Here is a 13,832-nt window from a genome sequence, read left to right as displayed (position 1 = left end):
TGTATGGAGTAATTGTCGTATCTGCACCGCACCCAAGCTCGCATAGCACAGATAATGTCAAAACCAGTTAGGAGAGAGGAGAAAAGGATGCGATCCTGTTTCCTGGTGTCAAGACCAAGACCATTCCCATCGCTAACACCATATCAGATTAGATATCTGCCATGTGCCACTATTTCACGTGTCATTATCCATAAATGGCAGTATTTCGGCAAAAAAAAACAAACAACGGCATTGGCCAGGGTGCGATCAATGATCATCAATTGGCCAGATCTAGACTCTGAGGGGACCTGAACCGCGGAAGTCGTTTGTCTTCGCTTCCTTTCTCTCATCCTCCCATTATCCTTTCCTCATCCTCGCTTGCTCGTCCTGCGCAAGCGTCTTTTTTTCTCATTTATCGTCAAGACACAGCGTACGCGCCCGAAGGTTGTGGCTTTGTACTCTGATCTGCAAAGTCTACCCGAACACGGGCAACACAGACCCACACGCGCCCCAGATCTCAGGGCCAACAATACAACATCACTTCCCAAATTCTGAACTAGGATTTTGTGTTTATACACACCCATGGCATCCTCATCTAATTCACAAAACACCCACCACTCTCAGCAGCAGCCCTTTGTGCAGCCAGGGGAACCGCTGAACGAGTTCTTGCGCTCGTTTTGGCAGCGGCAGATCACGACGGCGGAGGAGGAGACGCCTGATTATCGGCACCCTCCGCTCCCGCTTGCACGGATTAAGAAGGTTATGAAGAGTGATCCAGATGTGAAGGTGCGGGGTTTTGTTTTGTATCTTTTCCTTGATGATTTTTTGTGTTTTTTTGTGTTTTTTATTTGGGATGTTGACTTTATTTTTTGTGCGCGTACGCGGTTGGGGTTTTTATTTTAGATGATCGCCGCGGATGGTGTGTGTGCTTTTCATGTATGTACCGATGTGCGAGCTGAAGGATTTGGAATTTTGGGATTGCGATAGCACCGATATTGTTTTGCAAGGCATGCGAAAGTGAGTACTCGTTTTCTTTATTTCAGTTTCGTTGGCATTTGTGGGGGAAAATAAGGGGGGATTGTCCGCTGTGGATTCCTTCGTCATGTATATCCTATCCTATTGTCATCTCAGCTCGCTGACTATAACACGTTCCCCACTTTCCACCACCCATCGACAACATTCATTTATCCCTATTGACCCGCATACACAGTATTCATAGCCGAAATCACTGCACGCGCATTCATCGTCGCAGATTCTAACAAGCGACGGACGCTCTCGCGCGCCGACATCGCCAAGGCGCTCTCGAAATCGGACCAGTTTGACTTTTTGATCGACATCGTGCCCAGGGAAGAGGCCAACTTTCCTGTGCCGCTCAATGGCAGCGGGACAGGCGCGTCGGGGGGTGCGGCTGGAGCTGGAGCTGGAGCGGCTGGGGGAGCTGCAGGTACGGGGGCGGGGAAGAAGGGGCAGGGACAGGGACAGGGGAAACAGGACCAGGCCCAGGTACGGTGTTGTTTTTTATTATTATTTTCATTTTTGGGTTCTATTGGATTAAGCAAACGCGCATATATTCTTGAATCTCTGTTGGATTCAATGATTTGCTTTGTACTTTTCTGCTTTTTCTTCGCTTTCTCTGTCTCTCGCTCGACGATAAATAAACGTCGTTCATCGACCCTGCACATCGACGATCAACTCCCAGCCTCCCTAATCCCCTTCTTTCGCTTCTTCCCTTGCTTCTGCTTCTCCTCGTGCTTCCTCATGCTTATCATACATAACGTTACACTACGTACCTTTCAACTAACGTGGCATAACGTAACGGCATTACACAGAACGGCGACGACGCCCATACCCACGCTCACGCGCAAGCGGATGTGGACGACAGCGGTACTGGGACCGGCGGAGGAGGGAGTGGTAGGCCTGGATCGAGCAAAGAGGTTCTAGACCAGGTGCGTTTGCGCAATACCGCTTGTTGTGCTGCTTGAATGCATGAATGGATGGCTGATGTGTCTATTTATAATCCCTGCATTGTGTTGCGTTATCTCGGTGTATTTTGGGGAATTCAGCTGGAATCGTTGCTGGGGAGTAATGGCGCTGGTAGTGGGTCGCGGGGATCGCTGTCGTGATCTATCCCATCCATCTATTCGTCCCGTTTGTTCACCCATGATCCCACCCCATCCACGAAGTCCGCGAAGAAAAAGAACGACCACTCGAATGATACGATCCATGCGCACACCTATTCCTTTTACATTCCAAATTGCTTGTTGGCCCTCATCCCTCACTCCTCCTCATTGTCCCTCCTCAGTCTCCTAGGCGTCGGTGCTAAGACCAACTTGCGTGTGGTGTGCGTTGTGCGATCTCGCCAGCCTTGGAGCTGAAAGAAACTTACAATCAAAATTTATGAATTTGGATATGGATAACGACTACGCTACGACTTTATGGACCTCATACATTAAGTGTGATTGATGGTGGCAGCGCGCGTATGCGAGGGTGGCTCGGAGAGGGAATGAAGAGGTGGATGGGGATGCAAATATGGACGGAGTGGGTAAGCGATGAGATGTGGGATGTGGGTGAGGTGTGAGAGTGGTGGTGGTGAAGTATGACATTTATACTATTATCGTTATTGGTTTTTTATCTTTCTGCTTTGATTTTTTTTTTTTTGATTTTGTTATGTTTTCTTACTTTTACACTTGAGCTTTACGATTTCAGTTTGTGTCCTTTTTTATTCTATTTTGCTGGTTCTGGTTCTGGTTCTGGTCTAGTGATTTTGATCTTCCAGATCGAGTGCATATGTATTTTTGGGCGTCTAATTTCTTTTCCCTTGTGGTAGAGTGTTAGCACGCTCTGGATCACTTGATGGGTTGATTGTCAATATCATTTCACTTCCACTAGTGAGTACTTCAGTCTCGAAGCCTGAAGGGGACCAGACCGTGTAGAGTTGTGTATACTTCCACTGTAAAGAGGACTTTCATTTCAAAGAATCCAAACATTTACCCTCGTGTCTTTTCGCTCAGGGGAATACATGACTTTAATTGGGTAGATCAAACTGTCGCTCTCCGGTTTTTTCTACCCGACGCTGCGCTGATGTTTTTGACGTCTGTCGATCATGGTATCGGTAATTTAAGCCTTAATATCTTCCTGTTTGTTTTCACACAAAATCTTTAGGTCTACATTATGGTGCACACTGCACAAAATGTCCATAGCGTAAACTACTGATCTTTTCAACTGACTTCAAAGAGAAAAGAAAAATAAAACTTGTTTACCAACTTGTTTTAAAAGTTCGCCCGGTTCCCACCCGTCAACTTGTTGACGTTCACGAACTATTTTGGGGCGTCTATTTACCATTTCCATCTTCCCTCTGAGTCATTTCAGGAAGTATTAATCAAACCAGCATTTCCGTATTTAGTCACAGTGTGCACAGGCATAGCATCCCAACCTGTCGGACAGGATCACTTGACAAATTGTTTATCAATAACATCTCATCTGCACTTTGAAAAGAACCAGACCGACTAGGGTTGGATATAAGGATTACGCGATTCAAAAGCGCAGCTGACAGTATAAAAGCTATCATAGTTAGCTGATCAGGACTTCAGGATATCTGCCCCCAAGCCAATTACCACCATCCACACATCGTATCAACACGCTTCAACATGGTTTACAACTACGTCAAGACATTGCTCGCTCTGACTTTAATTGCGCTTGCTACGACTGCACTTGCTGCACCAACGTCTGACATATCACCAAAGTACCTCACCTAAACTCTTCATATTAATCGGGACTGACGTTGAATGAACAATCCTGTATTGCTCTATCCGTTCCGGATTATTAGGAAACCACCCGTCAACTGCTCCCCTAACATAGATATGTGCGGTCCACCTAGCGCATTTTAAACGGCAAGTGTTGCTCCTTCCCCTGTGGTAAAATTTATATGAACCATTGGCGCTGTCTATATAGTTGAATAGTGTGTTTAGAGCCGAAGACTGGTCCGATGATTTGGCTCACATTTGATAACGGAGTGAAACGTACCTTTGGACAAATAAACAGTTTCACATCCTAGTTTAAGCAAACTAAATTTTGGAATTTCTGCCTTCAGTGGTTTGGTTGTTTCCGGAATGATGAGATGGACGTCATGTTTTGTAATATCATGGAAGAGAAAGTAACAAAGTCAGGACCAGGACCTCCCAGGTGGCTGGTCCATTATTGCTGGCAGCTACTGATTTGTAGACTTTGACGGTGTGAATATTGATGCAACAGTAGCAATACTGGGCGTCTAATTTTAACACAGGACATCCAGATATCTTTAATACAAGTGCTGCACATCACACATCAACTTATGGTCTCTTTAACCTGGCTGGAAAATAGAATCATGCTCCTTGAAAAATTGGACTATTGCTCCTTTCAATTGGCAGTGCCTAAAACCAAAGACGACTCTGACAACATTTCTCACATTTGACATCGTAGTATTGTATACCTTTGGACATTTTATAAACAGTTACTTGGTATGTACCGTTGAATTCAGTTTCATCTATACTCGTTAATAAATTTGAATGGGAGTCAAAGTGCAAAAAAATATAAATTTTGCTGAATTGCGTTCTTGTTCCTGTAGTTGGTAGTTGCCTATCACCCTGGCAAAGAGAAAGGCATTGCGGCACAGTGCATGTCACAAGATACTTGTGACCAACTCCTCTGCTCGGCATGCGTCGGAGCTTCAATTACTCACAATGTGACACATGCCGGATCCCCTCGGCATACTCTATTACTATTTGGATGCCGTCGTTACAATTTGTCTGAATGATATTCACAAGTATTCACAAGTTATTGATTTTCTGAAACCCGTCAACCGATGTTTGGCTCACTTGCTGCGCGTGAGACAAAACTCTGTTTTAAACCAGGAGTCAGGAGGCTCTTATAACGCTGCAATTTGCTGCATACATATAAGTGTGTACTTAACAATCGCATTCGAGTTATCTAAATCAAGGCGGGCTATTTTGGTTGTTTTGAAGCATACGATATAACTCCATATCTATTGATCATGATACCCTTGGTAACCTAGCCTTTCATCTTTCTCTTTTTTTACACAAGTTCTTTCCGTCATTGCTTTTGGTTGAGATGATGCACTGAAGTGTTTCCTTCTATCCAGATACCGCAAGGTACATGTGTAAGATATCCAAAATCTAGTTCATTTCGAGTTGTTTAACCTTGTTATTACTATTCTAACTACTGGCATCAAGTAAACTAATTTGTTTCCCCAGTGTTTCTCCAAAGTTTTTCCAAGTCTTGCCCAAAAAGTGAACATGTACAAACTATTGTGTTGGGCTTCCATTTAAATTTTCTCCCGTATCATCATATCAAACGTATCCAAGTGGGACTGCCACCAACCGAGCCTCAATAATAGGACGATGGATGATGATTTACCTTAAAAGTAGTGATCCTGGCGCCACATTTCCGCATTTGGCCAATCCATGTACAAATTTAGCCCCAACTTACTCAGGGGTGAACCACTTGACGGGTTGTATATTAACAACTTCTTATCTGAGCCTGAATAAGAGCTACATCAGGGTAGATTTTTATCAACAAATTTCCAAAAATATGGGTGCAGCTGGGAGTATAAAATCATGCTAGTCGAATCAACAAGCACTCAGAATAGCGGCCGCGAAGCTAGCCAGTTTCACAGCACAACCACATTTACAATACACATCGTGTACATCAGGATCCAACATGCTTTACTACATCAAGACCTTGCTCGCCTTGACTCTCGTCGCTCTCGCTACTACGACCGCACTTGGGACACCAATCCTTCCACCGTAGGGCATCTAAAATCTTCATATCGTTCGCGCACTGACATTGGACACCCCAAATTGTTGCGTTTCCGATGATTCAGTGAGCATTGCGAGCATACTCCAGAGGGTATCGTATGCACGGACCCCTGATAAAAGACATGTGTGTTTTCTTTCTTCCCTCTGTTTACATGTACACTTATCTGTATACAATGATTAGAACAGGAAAATATGACTTTGATAATCTGGTGTACATTTGATAAAGGAGTAATAAACGTCTTTTTACAATTCAATACCTACTTATATATGCGATGAAATTTACATGTAACGAAAGTCATGGAAAATCACTGCTCAAGAAACTCCCAGTACACCCTTATCAATTGGGGTAATTATTGGGTAGATAGCTAGTAAAATTCCAAAGGAGCATCTCTTCCCTCAGAGGAAATGACAGAAAACAAAAAAAATGAGGGATAGTCTCTCAGAACGTCAAGACGGTCGACCCCATTGAGTGAGGTCCAGCTCTATAAGGTAATTTTTGTAATTATATCTTCCTCTGAATGGAAGTGAGGTTGAACGGTAGTTCCATGTGGTACATTGTGCTGGTTATGTTCTGACCATACAGCGATTCACGCGCGATAGACGATATAGTCATATCTTCCCCTATAATGCCCAGACCCATTCAGCAACTCAGCACAAAAAATCCAACACATCCGCTTTAACATCACAAACGCTCTGCAAACCACACTACCGACGCACGGAACGCTCCCTCTTTCCCCGCACGGACCCTTTCATCTGTCATGTCCCCTCTCACCGCAAACCCATGTGCACAGCCGGGGAAGTGCTCCCTCTTGTACCCCGGCGCGAACTTTGCCTCTGCAAGGAGCGCGTCAGCTTGCGCGCAGGCTTCCTGAGGGAATGCAGCGTCTGTTTCGCACGAGTTGATGAGGAGGGGTGCGGTTGCGACGGTGGCATATTTCTGGCAGGAATGAGGAAAGTCAGAATTACATATTAACAAGATGTATAGAAGATTAGAATTAATTACTAGTCCGTACCTCTAGATCTGCGGGTATCTGCAGCATCGATGGGTGTGATACAACAGCAACCTTGATAATGTTCTCAAACGCGAGATCAAACACATAACGTCCTATAGATCACATAAAATTCAACGACTTGATTCATTAGAATCAGATGTGCAGCGGCAAGGGGTGCATACCGCCAAAGCAGAACCCAGTCGCCCCAAATGTTGTCACACCGTGCTGCTCCTTCAGCGCACTGATGACCTTGTCTAGTGGAGGTCGCGTCTTGTCCGGTCCGTGGTTTAGGCGCCAGCTCGCGATGTCGAATTTGAGTGCGCCGTCAACGACGGCGTCGGCGGGAATAGGATCACCGTTGAAGTAGTCTGGGATAAATGTCTATTTCACAATATTTGTCAGGGATGCATGTATAATCACATAGCAGGAATAAGGGTGAGTACGTACACGGAACCCGTTCGCTGCAAAGTCGTCAGCAAGCAGCTGACGTTTCAAATCATATCTTTGAGCTTGAAGTTCTCACTAATAGGAATCACCATAAGCTCACCTGATTGTTGATAAACTGTGGGCCAAAGACATCTGACAAGAAAAGGATGGCCTTTGTCTTGTCGTATTCTTTGCTGGGAGTTGCGACATATACATCTACTCCACCGATTTTCTCCCATTTCCCTGCACGTGTGAGAATAAGCACAAGCAACGCTGTCTTTCACCAAACACCTGTCTGATATCGAAAAACCCACCTGTAGGGGTTCCCTCGTGGGTAACACCTACGATAACACAATGTCACGATTGGGCAAGTTAAACAACATCCACAAACACAAACCAACGAACCTTTGAAGCAATTATCGCAAAAGGTCATGGCAAATCCACACGGGCAGGTTAATATGATGTGCGATCACACCTGCTGCCGACTGTGCTCGCCTCCCTTTTATAGCGTAGCAAAGCAGGCTTACAATTAACGAGTCGAATATAAATTTATGCCTTCGACTTCTTTGACGTCTTGAAATTGATGTAGGCCGAACGAAAAATAGCACCTCTTAGTCAAAATTTTCACGCGCACGGGACAGTCTGGAAGACGACCCGATAAATTAACGGATGAGTTTCCGCTTGACTTGTTGGATGATTGGGGAAACCATTTTATAATCGAGGTTGGGTGTGAAGGTGCACTGCTTCGACTTGTCAGTCATCTTTAGATAGACGTTGGGTAACAACTCGATCGACTGACCTACATCGATTAATACTGACACAAATCAGCGGGATGCTTTTTGATAGTTGATTAGGCAAGTCAGACGTACATCAAGCAGAAGTGATGAATCGACGGTAAAATTAATGAAAAGAGCAGGTAACGGCAAAGGATTGACAGGATTGAAGAATGGTTGTGATGCGAATACATATCATAATGATAGTACAGTACGAAGTAGGAAAAGAAAATTAGGGAAGTGATTAAAAACTGGCAAAGAGGGAAGCTCTAGTAAAACAAGGTCACACAAAAAATGAAAGTCAACAGAAAACGCAAAACAAATTAGAATAGAAGAGGATGTGGATAGAGATTTGGAGGAAAAATCAACGCGCCCCATTTCCTTTGTGGCTGGGACCCGGGTTAGACTGTGGAAGATGCATTCTTTGCTTCATTTCCGCAACCTGTGCAGGCGTCAGCCTTTCTAACTTTTGAGATTCAACCGGGTGTTCATTGTAACAATGTCCAACCAACTCTGCCCAAGGCGCATCTATGCTGAACTTGACAACTGGCTTGGGCGTTGATGACGAATCAGAAGGTGAGGTCAATTCTTTCTGCCTTCCAGCCCTAGAAAAACAGCAAATACACAATGGGATCAGGGTCGGACATCGTCAACCAAGCCAGAAGAGATACTCACAAACATATCCGACAAGTCCAACACTTATCCGTGCGATTGTACAACAGCTCCATATGATTGATGCCCATTTTATGTTGTTGTGGCGGGCGTTGAGAATTATTCTGCTGCTGAGGCTGAGACTGAGTATTCAGATGAGGTTGTGACTGAACACGTTGCTGTGGGTGCTGACGATTATGACTGTGCCCATCAACTTGAGAAGGATTACCAGTTCGTGCATCGGCCTTCGGAGGAGGAGGAGGATGCATATTCTGGACTTGACTTCTGTTTGGCTGTGACTGCATTTGAGGCCTCGGAGGCAAGTTCGCGTTCGGATGCAGATTCGCCGTTGGACGAGTTGGCTGAGGGTGAGGTTTGGAGCGGAACATGGTGTGAAAAGCGGCCGAAGATGGGGCTTTCTGACCCGGTCTAGCATGAGAAGTCGAATTCGGCACAAGGGGTGGACATGCTGTAGTTCTAGGATTAGGTGCAGAATTCCTCGCTGATGGCGCAGGGTGTGGCGGTGCCGACGACGCCTGAGGCGACGGTTGGAATTGCTTCGATTGTGTTGGAAGGGGTGGCGGTCTTATAGGAACAGCAGTGCCAGCCGGTGTCGAATCCGTGTTCGATCGCGTTGAAGGGGTTACGTGAACGGTCTGTGAATTCGAGACTGCAACTGGTGGCCTCAAAGGGAGCGCATTCAAGATGGTATTTAAGACAGGATTAGGCTTCGCGTCCGGATGTCTGATAGCGTCGGCGATCGCAACCCCGATGGCGACAGCTGCCGCTTTGGGGTCGACTTTTTTGTTGGCGTCTGTAGTGGCAAGCGCATTGTGATGATTTCGAGCATCTGCAGCGGCCGACTTCGACGAGGACGGTGCCAGTATCATTTGCGAATTCTCTGCGCGGGCCTGAGGAGTCTGCGATTGAACGGATATGTTCTGATGGCTTGATGCGTTTGTAACCTCCCTCTCCTCTCCGACATTTGTCCCCACAGGAATAAGCCCCGGTGTCAGAGCGGCAATCGGTCGACTTGTTGCCACTGAAGCTGCTGTAGAGCTTTCTCGACCATTCTGTATGTCGGTGCCATTAGAAATACTTGGCTGACTTTTGGTTGGAACAGACTCAATTACAACACCCTCTTTACCCTTTTGCGCATCGCCATGTACAGTAGCTCCTCTGCTAGACAAAGCATTCAATAAGACAGGGGTGTGCGCAGGTCTGACATCCCAAGCCTCGTCCATGCCACCCATATTCGCACTGGAGTGTACGGACGCCGGTATTGTGTGTCTCCTAGGACTGGCAAAAGCAACAGGAATGGGAACAGCGGAAGAAGCGCTTGTCACTCGTCGATCTTTAACCATTCTTGGGGGTACAGTTGCAGGTGTGGCGGGTGTAGGTGCAGGTGCCGGGCTAGGCGTAGGTGACACCTCGCCCTCTTCCTTCGACGGTGATATATGAATAGGCTGGGAAATCAACAAAGGTGCAGGGGTAGGCGTTGCTGTCGGCGTCGTTGTAGGCGTGATTTCACCTTCTTCCTTGCATCGCAGTTTCAGTGCTGAAATTGATGCAGTTGGGGGTACAGGTGTTTCGCGGGGAGGACTAGGGAATACATTAGCCGAAGAAGATGCTTGGGTTTGTCCTGAGCCTGAAGTTGTATTGGAAGAGGCGGATAGCGGTCGGGAAGCTACAGGGTTGTTGTTGGAAGAATTACCATGTTGAGTAGGTGGAGATTGCACGTCGAGGGAAGAAGGGCCATCATTTAAGCTGTGAACAGAACCAGTGGAGACCCGTGAAGTAGACAACTTGGACGAAGATTCTATAGCTGGACAAGCTTGAGGTGACGACGTGGAGCCAGAGCTTGGCGCATCGAGGTTGTCGGTGGTAGCCTGGGATGTCTGCAAAGTGGCGGAGGGGGCATTTGTTAATGAAGACGTCACAATGTTAGCCATTGTTGGTCTGTCATCGACAGCCATCATCATCTCTTCACCCTCAATGCGCTCAACTTTGACGCGTGTGGAAGGGCCCTGACTCTCCTCGTGACATTCGCCGTGCTCATAGTCCGCCCGAGACCTTTTCCGCGACGAGAAAGGTGACATTGAAGGTGTAAGAGTAGGCGTAGGAGGCGGAGTGGGATTCGCAGTCGGCAAGGAATCTCGAGGCCGGGTCATCAAAGTTGACGCCGGTGCTGGGGAAGGAGAACGGGATGACGATGGAGATGGAGATGGAACTGAGCCAGCAGCAGGAGTTGGTAGAGAAAGCAGAGGTGGAAGGAAGGGTGAAGATCTACGATTAGGGTTTCGAGGGTACGTAGGGGCGTTGAAATGGTAGGATACATGATTATCGTACCCACGCCTGGAGGTGTTCTCATTCTGGCTAACGCTCGCATCAATCTGAACGTCGTCGTGTTCAAGTTTGACCTCCACCTCCGATTCAAGCTTGACATTTACTTCCATTTCCGAGTGTTGTGTGCGGTCGTCCCCTATCTCTATGTCCATTTGATTGTGGTCTCCAATTGAAGCTTCGTCCTCTGCAGTACGGGGCAGTTCAGGAGGGCTGGGTGACCGACTCCTCGATGGCGCTTCGTCCATGACACGCCCCTGTCCGTCGGGATGCTCTACATCCTCTGCCTCTTCGCCATCGCGCAAATCAACAGCCATCGACATCGGACTGCTGCACAAATCAATTACCTCCACCTCAGAAGCAACAGATGTAGAGACGCGTTTGCTGATATTGAGATTTCTGATGTTGGCTTCCACACGACTCCCTCCCGCACTAGCTTCTTCGTCAACTTGCCTATGCACGAACGCAGGACTTACAGATCTCGATTCAGGCGACGCCATAATTGAGTTTGCATAGCTCCTTCTCGAATCAGACTGTGGTCGAAGCTGTGCTATCGTTTGCGTGGATTCCGGTGCAGGAATGGGCACTGGAGCTGAATGACGACGATGAGTGTGTGGTTGTGGGTGTGCCGCAAGTTGTGGGGCAGAATGTGGGATTGCGGGTGCGGAAGCGGGTGCGGAAGCGGGTACCGGTGTCGAAGACACGCTGCGGCTGTTGGGAGGGGTGGTGTATGTTGATGATGACGATGTTGAGGGAGGTGGAATTTCAATGTCACTTTGGTTGGAAGTATTGGTGTAGCCATTAGTCTGTGAATACGATGATGTCGATGGATTGGACGTTGATACTGAGGCCACTGCAAATTTCTAAGATGCAAAAGAGAGATAAAGGGGAGGTCAGCCACCAATTAAAACTAAAATAACAGGACGACAAAAGAACAAACACCAAAAAAAGAAAACAAAGGCAGGTAAATGGGCGCCAAGAAAGACGTCAACGTATAAAAAAAGATAGAAAGAAGACCTACCTCATCTTCTGTTGGCCCTTGATTTCGAGTCGCGACGTCTTTGCCAACAGAGCTGTCCTCGTAACAAATTGTTTCCACAATCTTGCCCAATTTCGCCAGCCTCGATTTCAACTCTTCATTTTCCCTCCTTAGCATCCCCGCCTCATCTTGCGCAGCATGATGCTTCTGAATCCCATCACGAACGACAGCGTGATGTGCCACCGAGTCACTCCTCAACCGTTCTTCCCTCATCCTTAGCTTATCCATCTCCAACTGCATATCTATTCTCGACCTCTCCCATGCGCCCCTTTCCGCAGCCAACACATTCTCCAAATCCCTCGCTTTCTGACGTTCTTTGCTAGCCAGCTTCACATAGTCGTCGTGCATTTTGACCATCGCTTGAACCATATGACTAGAGGTTTCGTTCAAGACGCTCTGTAAACCGTTATGAAGCGATTTCAGCAAGGCAGCAATTGTGATGTAGAGAGGATCGGCAGGGGTAGACGGAGGGGGGATTTGGCTAGAGCTAGAAGGCGGTCCTGGAATAAAAGTTGGTAAGTACATGGTCGCTGGTACAAACACTGGAGAAATATTACCTTGATTAGGAACGCCGCTCGGCGGGTGAAACTGGGGCAGAGACTGCGCAGGAAATGTAGATTGTAACTGCTGAAAAGCGTGTGCAAGCATGCGCTGCTGATGGGGCGGGATTGATAGCGATAGCCCGGGTTGATGTTGATTCTGGGTTTCGTCTTGTTGCTGGGGTTGTGTCCGAGGCCCTGGCACGGCAATCGACAGTAGTGAGTTCCTAACTGGGTTGCTTGGGCGGTGCGGAGGTGGGGGCGGGGGCATACTCTGAGACGGTATCCGATGATCGACCTCCCTTGCACTCGACGTGCTTATCTTGCCCTGCTGAAGCTGAAGCTCCTGTTCAAGCGGTCTCCAGATCCCAGGACCATGTTGGGTGGCAGACGGGTGCATGAATGGCATCATACATGGTTCGGGTTGAGGATAGCAATGTGAGTCATGGGTCTGAGAATGATTGCCATGGTGCAATGAACCACTGCCATCCCTATCGTATCGAAAATTTAACGGTACCTAGACAAAAAAGTCACCAGATTGTAAGTACGCGTCAAGATTGTCTGCGCACCTGGTGGTGACCATAAGATGGCGTATGTTGCTGCTGCTGCTGCTGCTGCAACCTCGATTCTTGAGTAAAACTCGGTCCAAGGCGTGGCAACGGTCCAGTACGTTTCTGCTCGCTGTCTTGATTATGCTCTGATGACGGAATCTATCATTCCTCCAGTCAGTTTTACCGCGAGATCAAATTTAGTGGTGCAAGTACTCACGCTCGACGGACCCGGCCCCGCCTGTGCCCACTGGTGGTGCTGAGCATCCTGTCCATTGCGTTTAAAGGGCGGATACCCGGCAGCATTTTGCTGCTGCTCTCGCTGTGGCTGCGACGAAAATGGTGGTGGTGGTGGTGGCGGTGAAAGATTCATGAACGTCCTTTAAACCTCAAACACAATTTGACAATTCGTAACGCGTGGATTTTGATACCCCTATCCCAATGATATGTATGATCCCTTTGGACGGTTGTTATTATAAGCAACCTTGAACGTCTATAAGATACCGAAGAGAACAAAGCCCTCTTTCAAGTGTCTAGTCATCAAGGAACCTGATTACTTACTGCAACAAAGGCGCATCAAAACTAGATGTGATGTGTTTTATGTGACAACAAAGAAAGATATAAGTGAAAGACAAAGGATGTCAGGCAAAGCAAAGAGATAACAATATCTGCCGGGGTGAAAGATCCACACATACAGAAAAGATCGGCACTATTCCGACTCATTTACGT

The 13,832-nt window shown here is 47.1% G+C and overlaps 3 protein-coding genes across 3 annotated transcripts; 1 reads left to right on the top strand and 2 right to left on the bottom strand.

The window, feature by feature from the left end:
* Window positions 1-561: 561 nt before the first annotated feature.
* On the top strand, window positions 562-2,102 carry JR316_0005401 (Nuclear transcription factor Y subunit C-2; the record flags this gene model as incomplete). Its single annotated transcript, XM_047891159.1, has 5 exons — window positions 562-765; window positions 987-996; window positions 1,190-1,482; window positions 1,809-1,925; window positions 2,043-2,102. The coding sequence occupies 5 exons, from the start codon at window positions 562-564 to the stop codon at window positions 2,100-2,102; spliced, it is 684 nt and encodes a 227-aa protein (XP_047750920.1).
* A 4,372-nt stretch (window positions 2,103-6,474) lies between these two features.
* JR316_0005400 (Hydrolase tropI) lies at window positions 6,475-7,643 on the bottom strand (the record flags this gene model as incomplete). Its single annotated transcript, XM_047891158.1, has 7 exons — window positions 6,475-6,729; window positions 6,806-6,897; window positions 6,967-7,165; window positions 7,232-7,267; window positions 7,332-7,453; window positions 7,525-7,551; window positions 7,616-7,643. 7 exons carry the CDS (start codon window positions 7,641-7,643, stop codon window positions 6,475-6,477), a joined length of 759 nt encoding a protein of 252 aa, XP_047750919.1.
* A 704-nt stretch (window positions 7,644-8,347) lies between these two features.
* On the bottom strand, window positions 8,348-13,476 carry JR316_0005399 (uncharacterized protein; the record flags this gene model as incomplete). The annotated part of the gene is made up of 6 exons (XM_047891157.1): window positions 8,348-8,588; window positions 8,659-11,840; window positions 11,999-12,516; window positions 12,574-13,072; window positions 13,125-13,265; window positions 13,324-13,476. The coding sequence occupies 6 exons, from the start codon at window positions 13,474-13,476 to the stop codon at window positions 8,348-8,350; spliced, it is 4,734 nt and encodes a 1,577-aa protein (XP_047750918.1).
* Between the last annotated feature and the right edge of the window lie 356 nt (window positions 13,477-13,832).

This window comes from Psilocybe cubensis, chromosome 4, assembly GCF_017499595.1.
Source record: "Psilocybe cubensis strain MGC-MH-2018 chromosome 4, whole genome shotgun sequence".
Classification (NCBI taxonomy): Eukaryota; Fungi; Basidiomycota; class Agaricomycetes; order Agaricales; family Agrocybaceae; genus Psilocybe; species Psilocybe cubensis.
The sequence above is the reverse complement of the archived record's forward strand: the minus strand, read 5'-3'. Positions and strand labels throughout refer to the sequence as shown.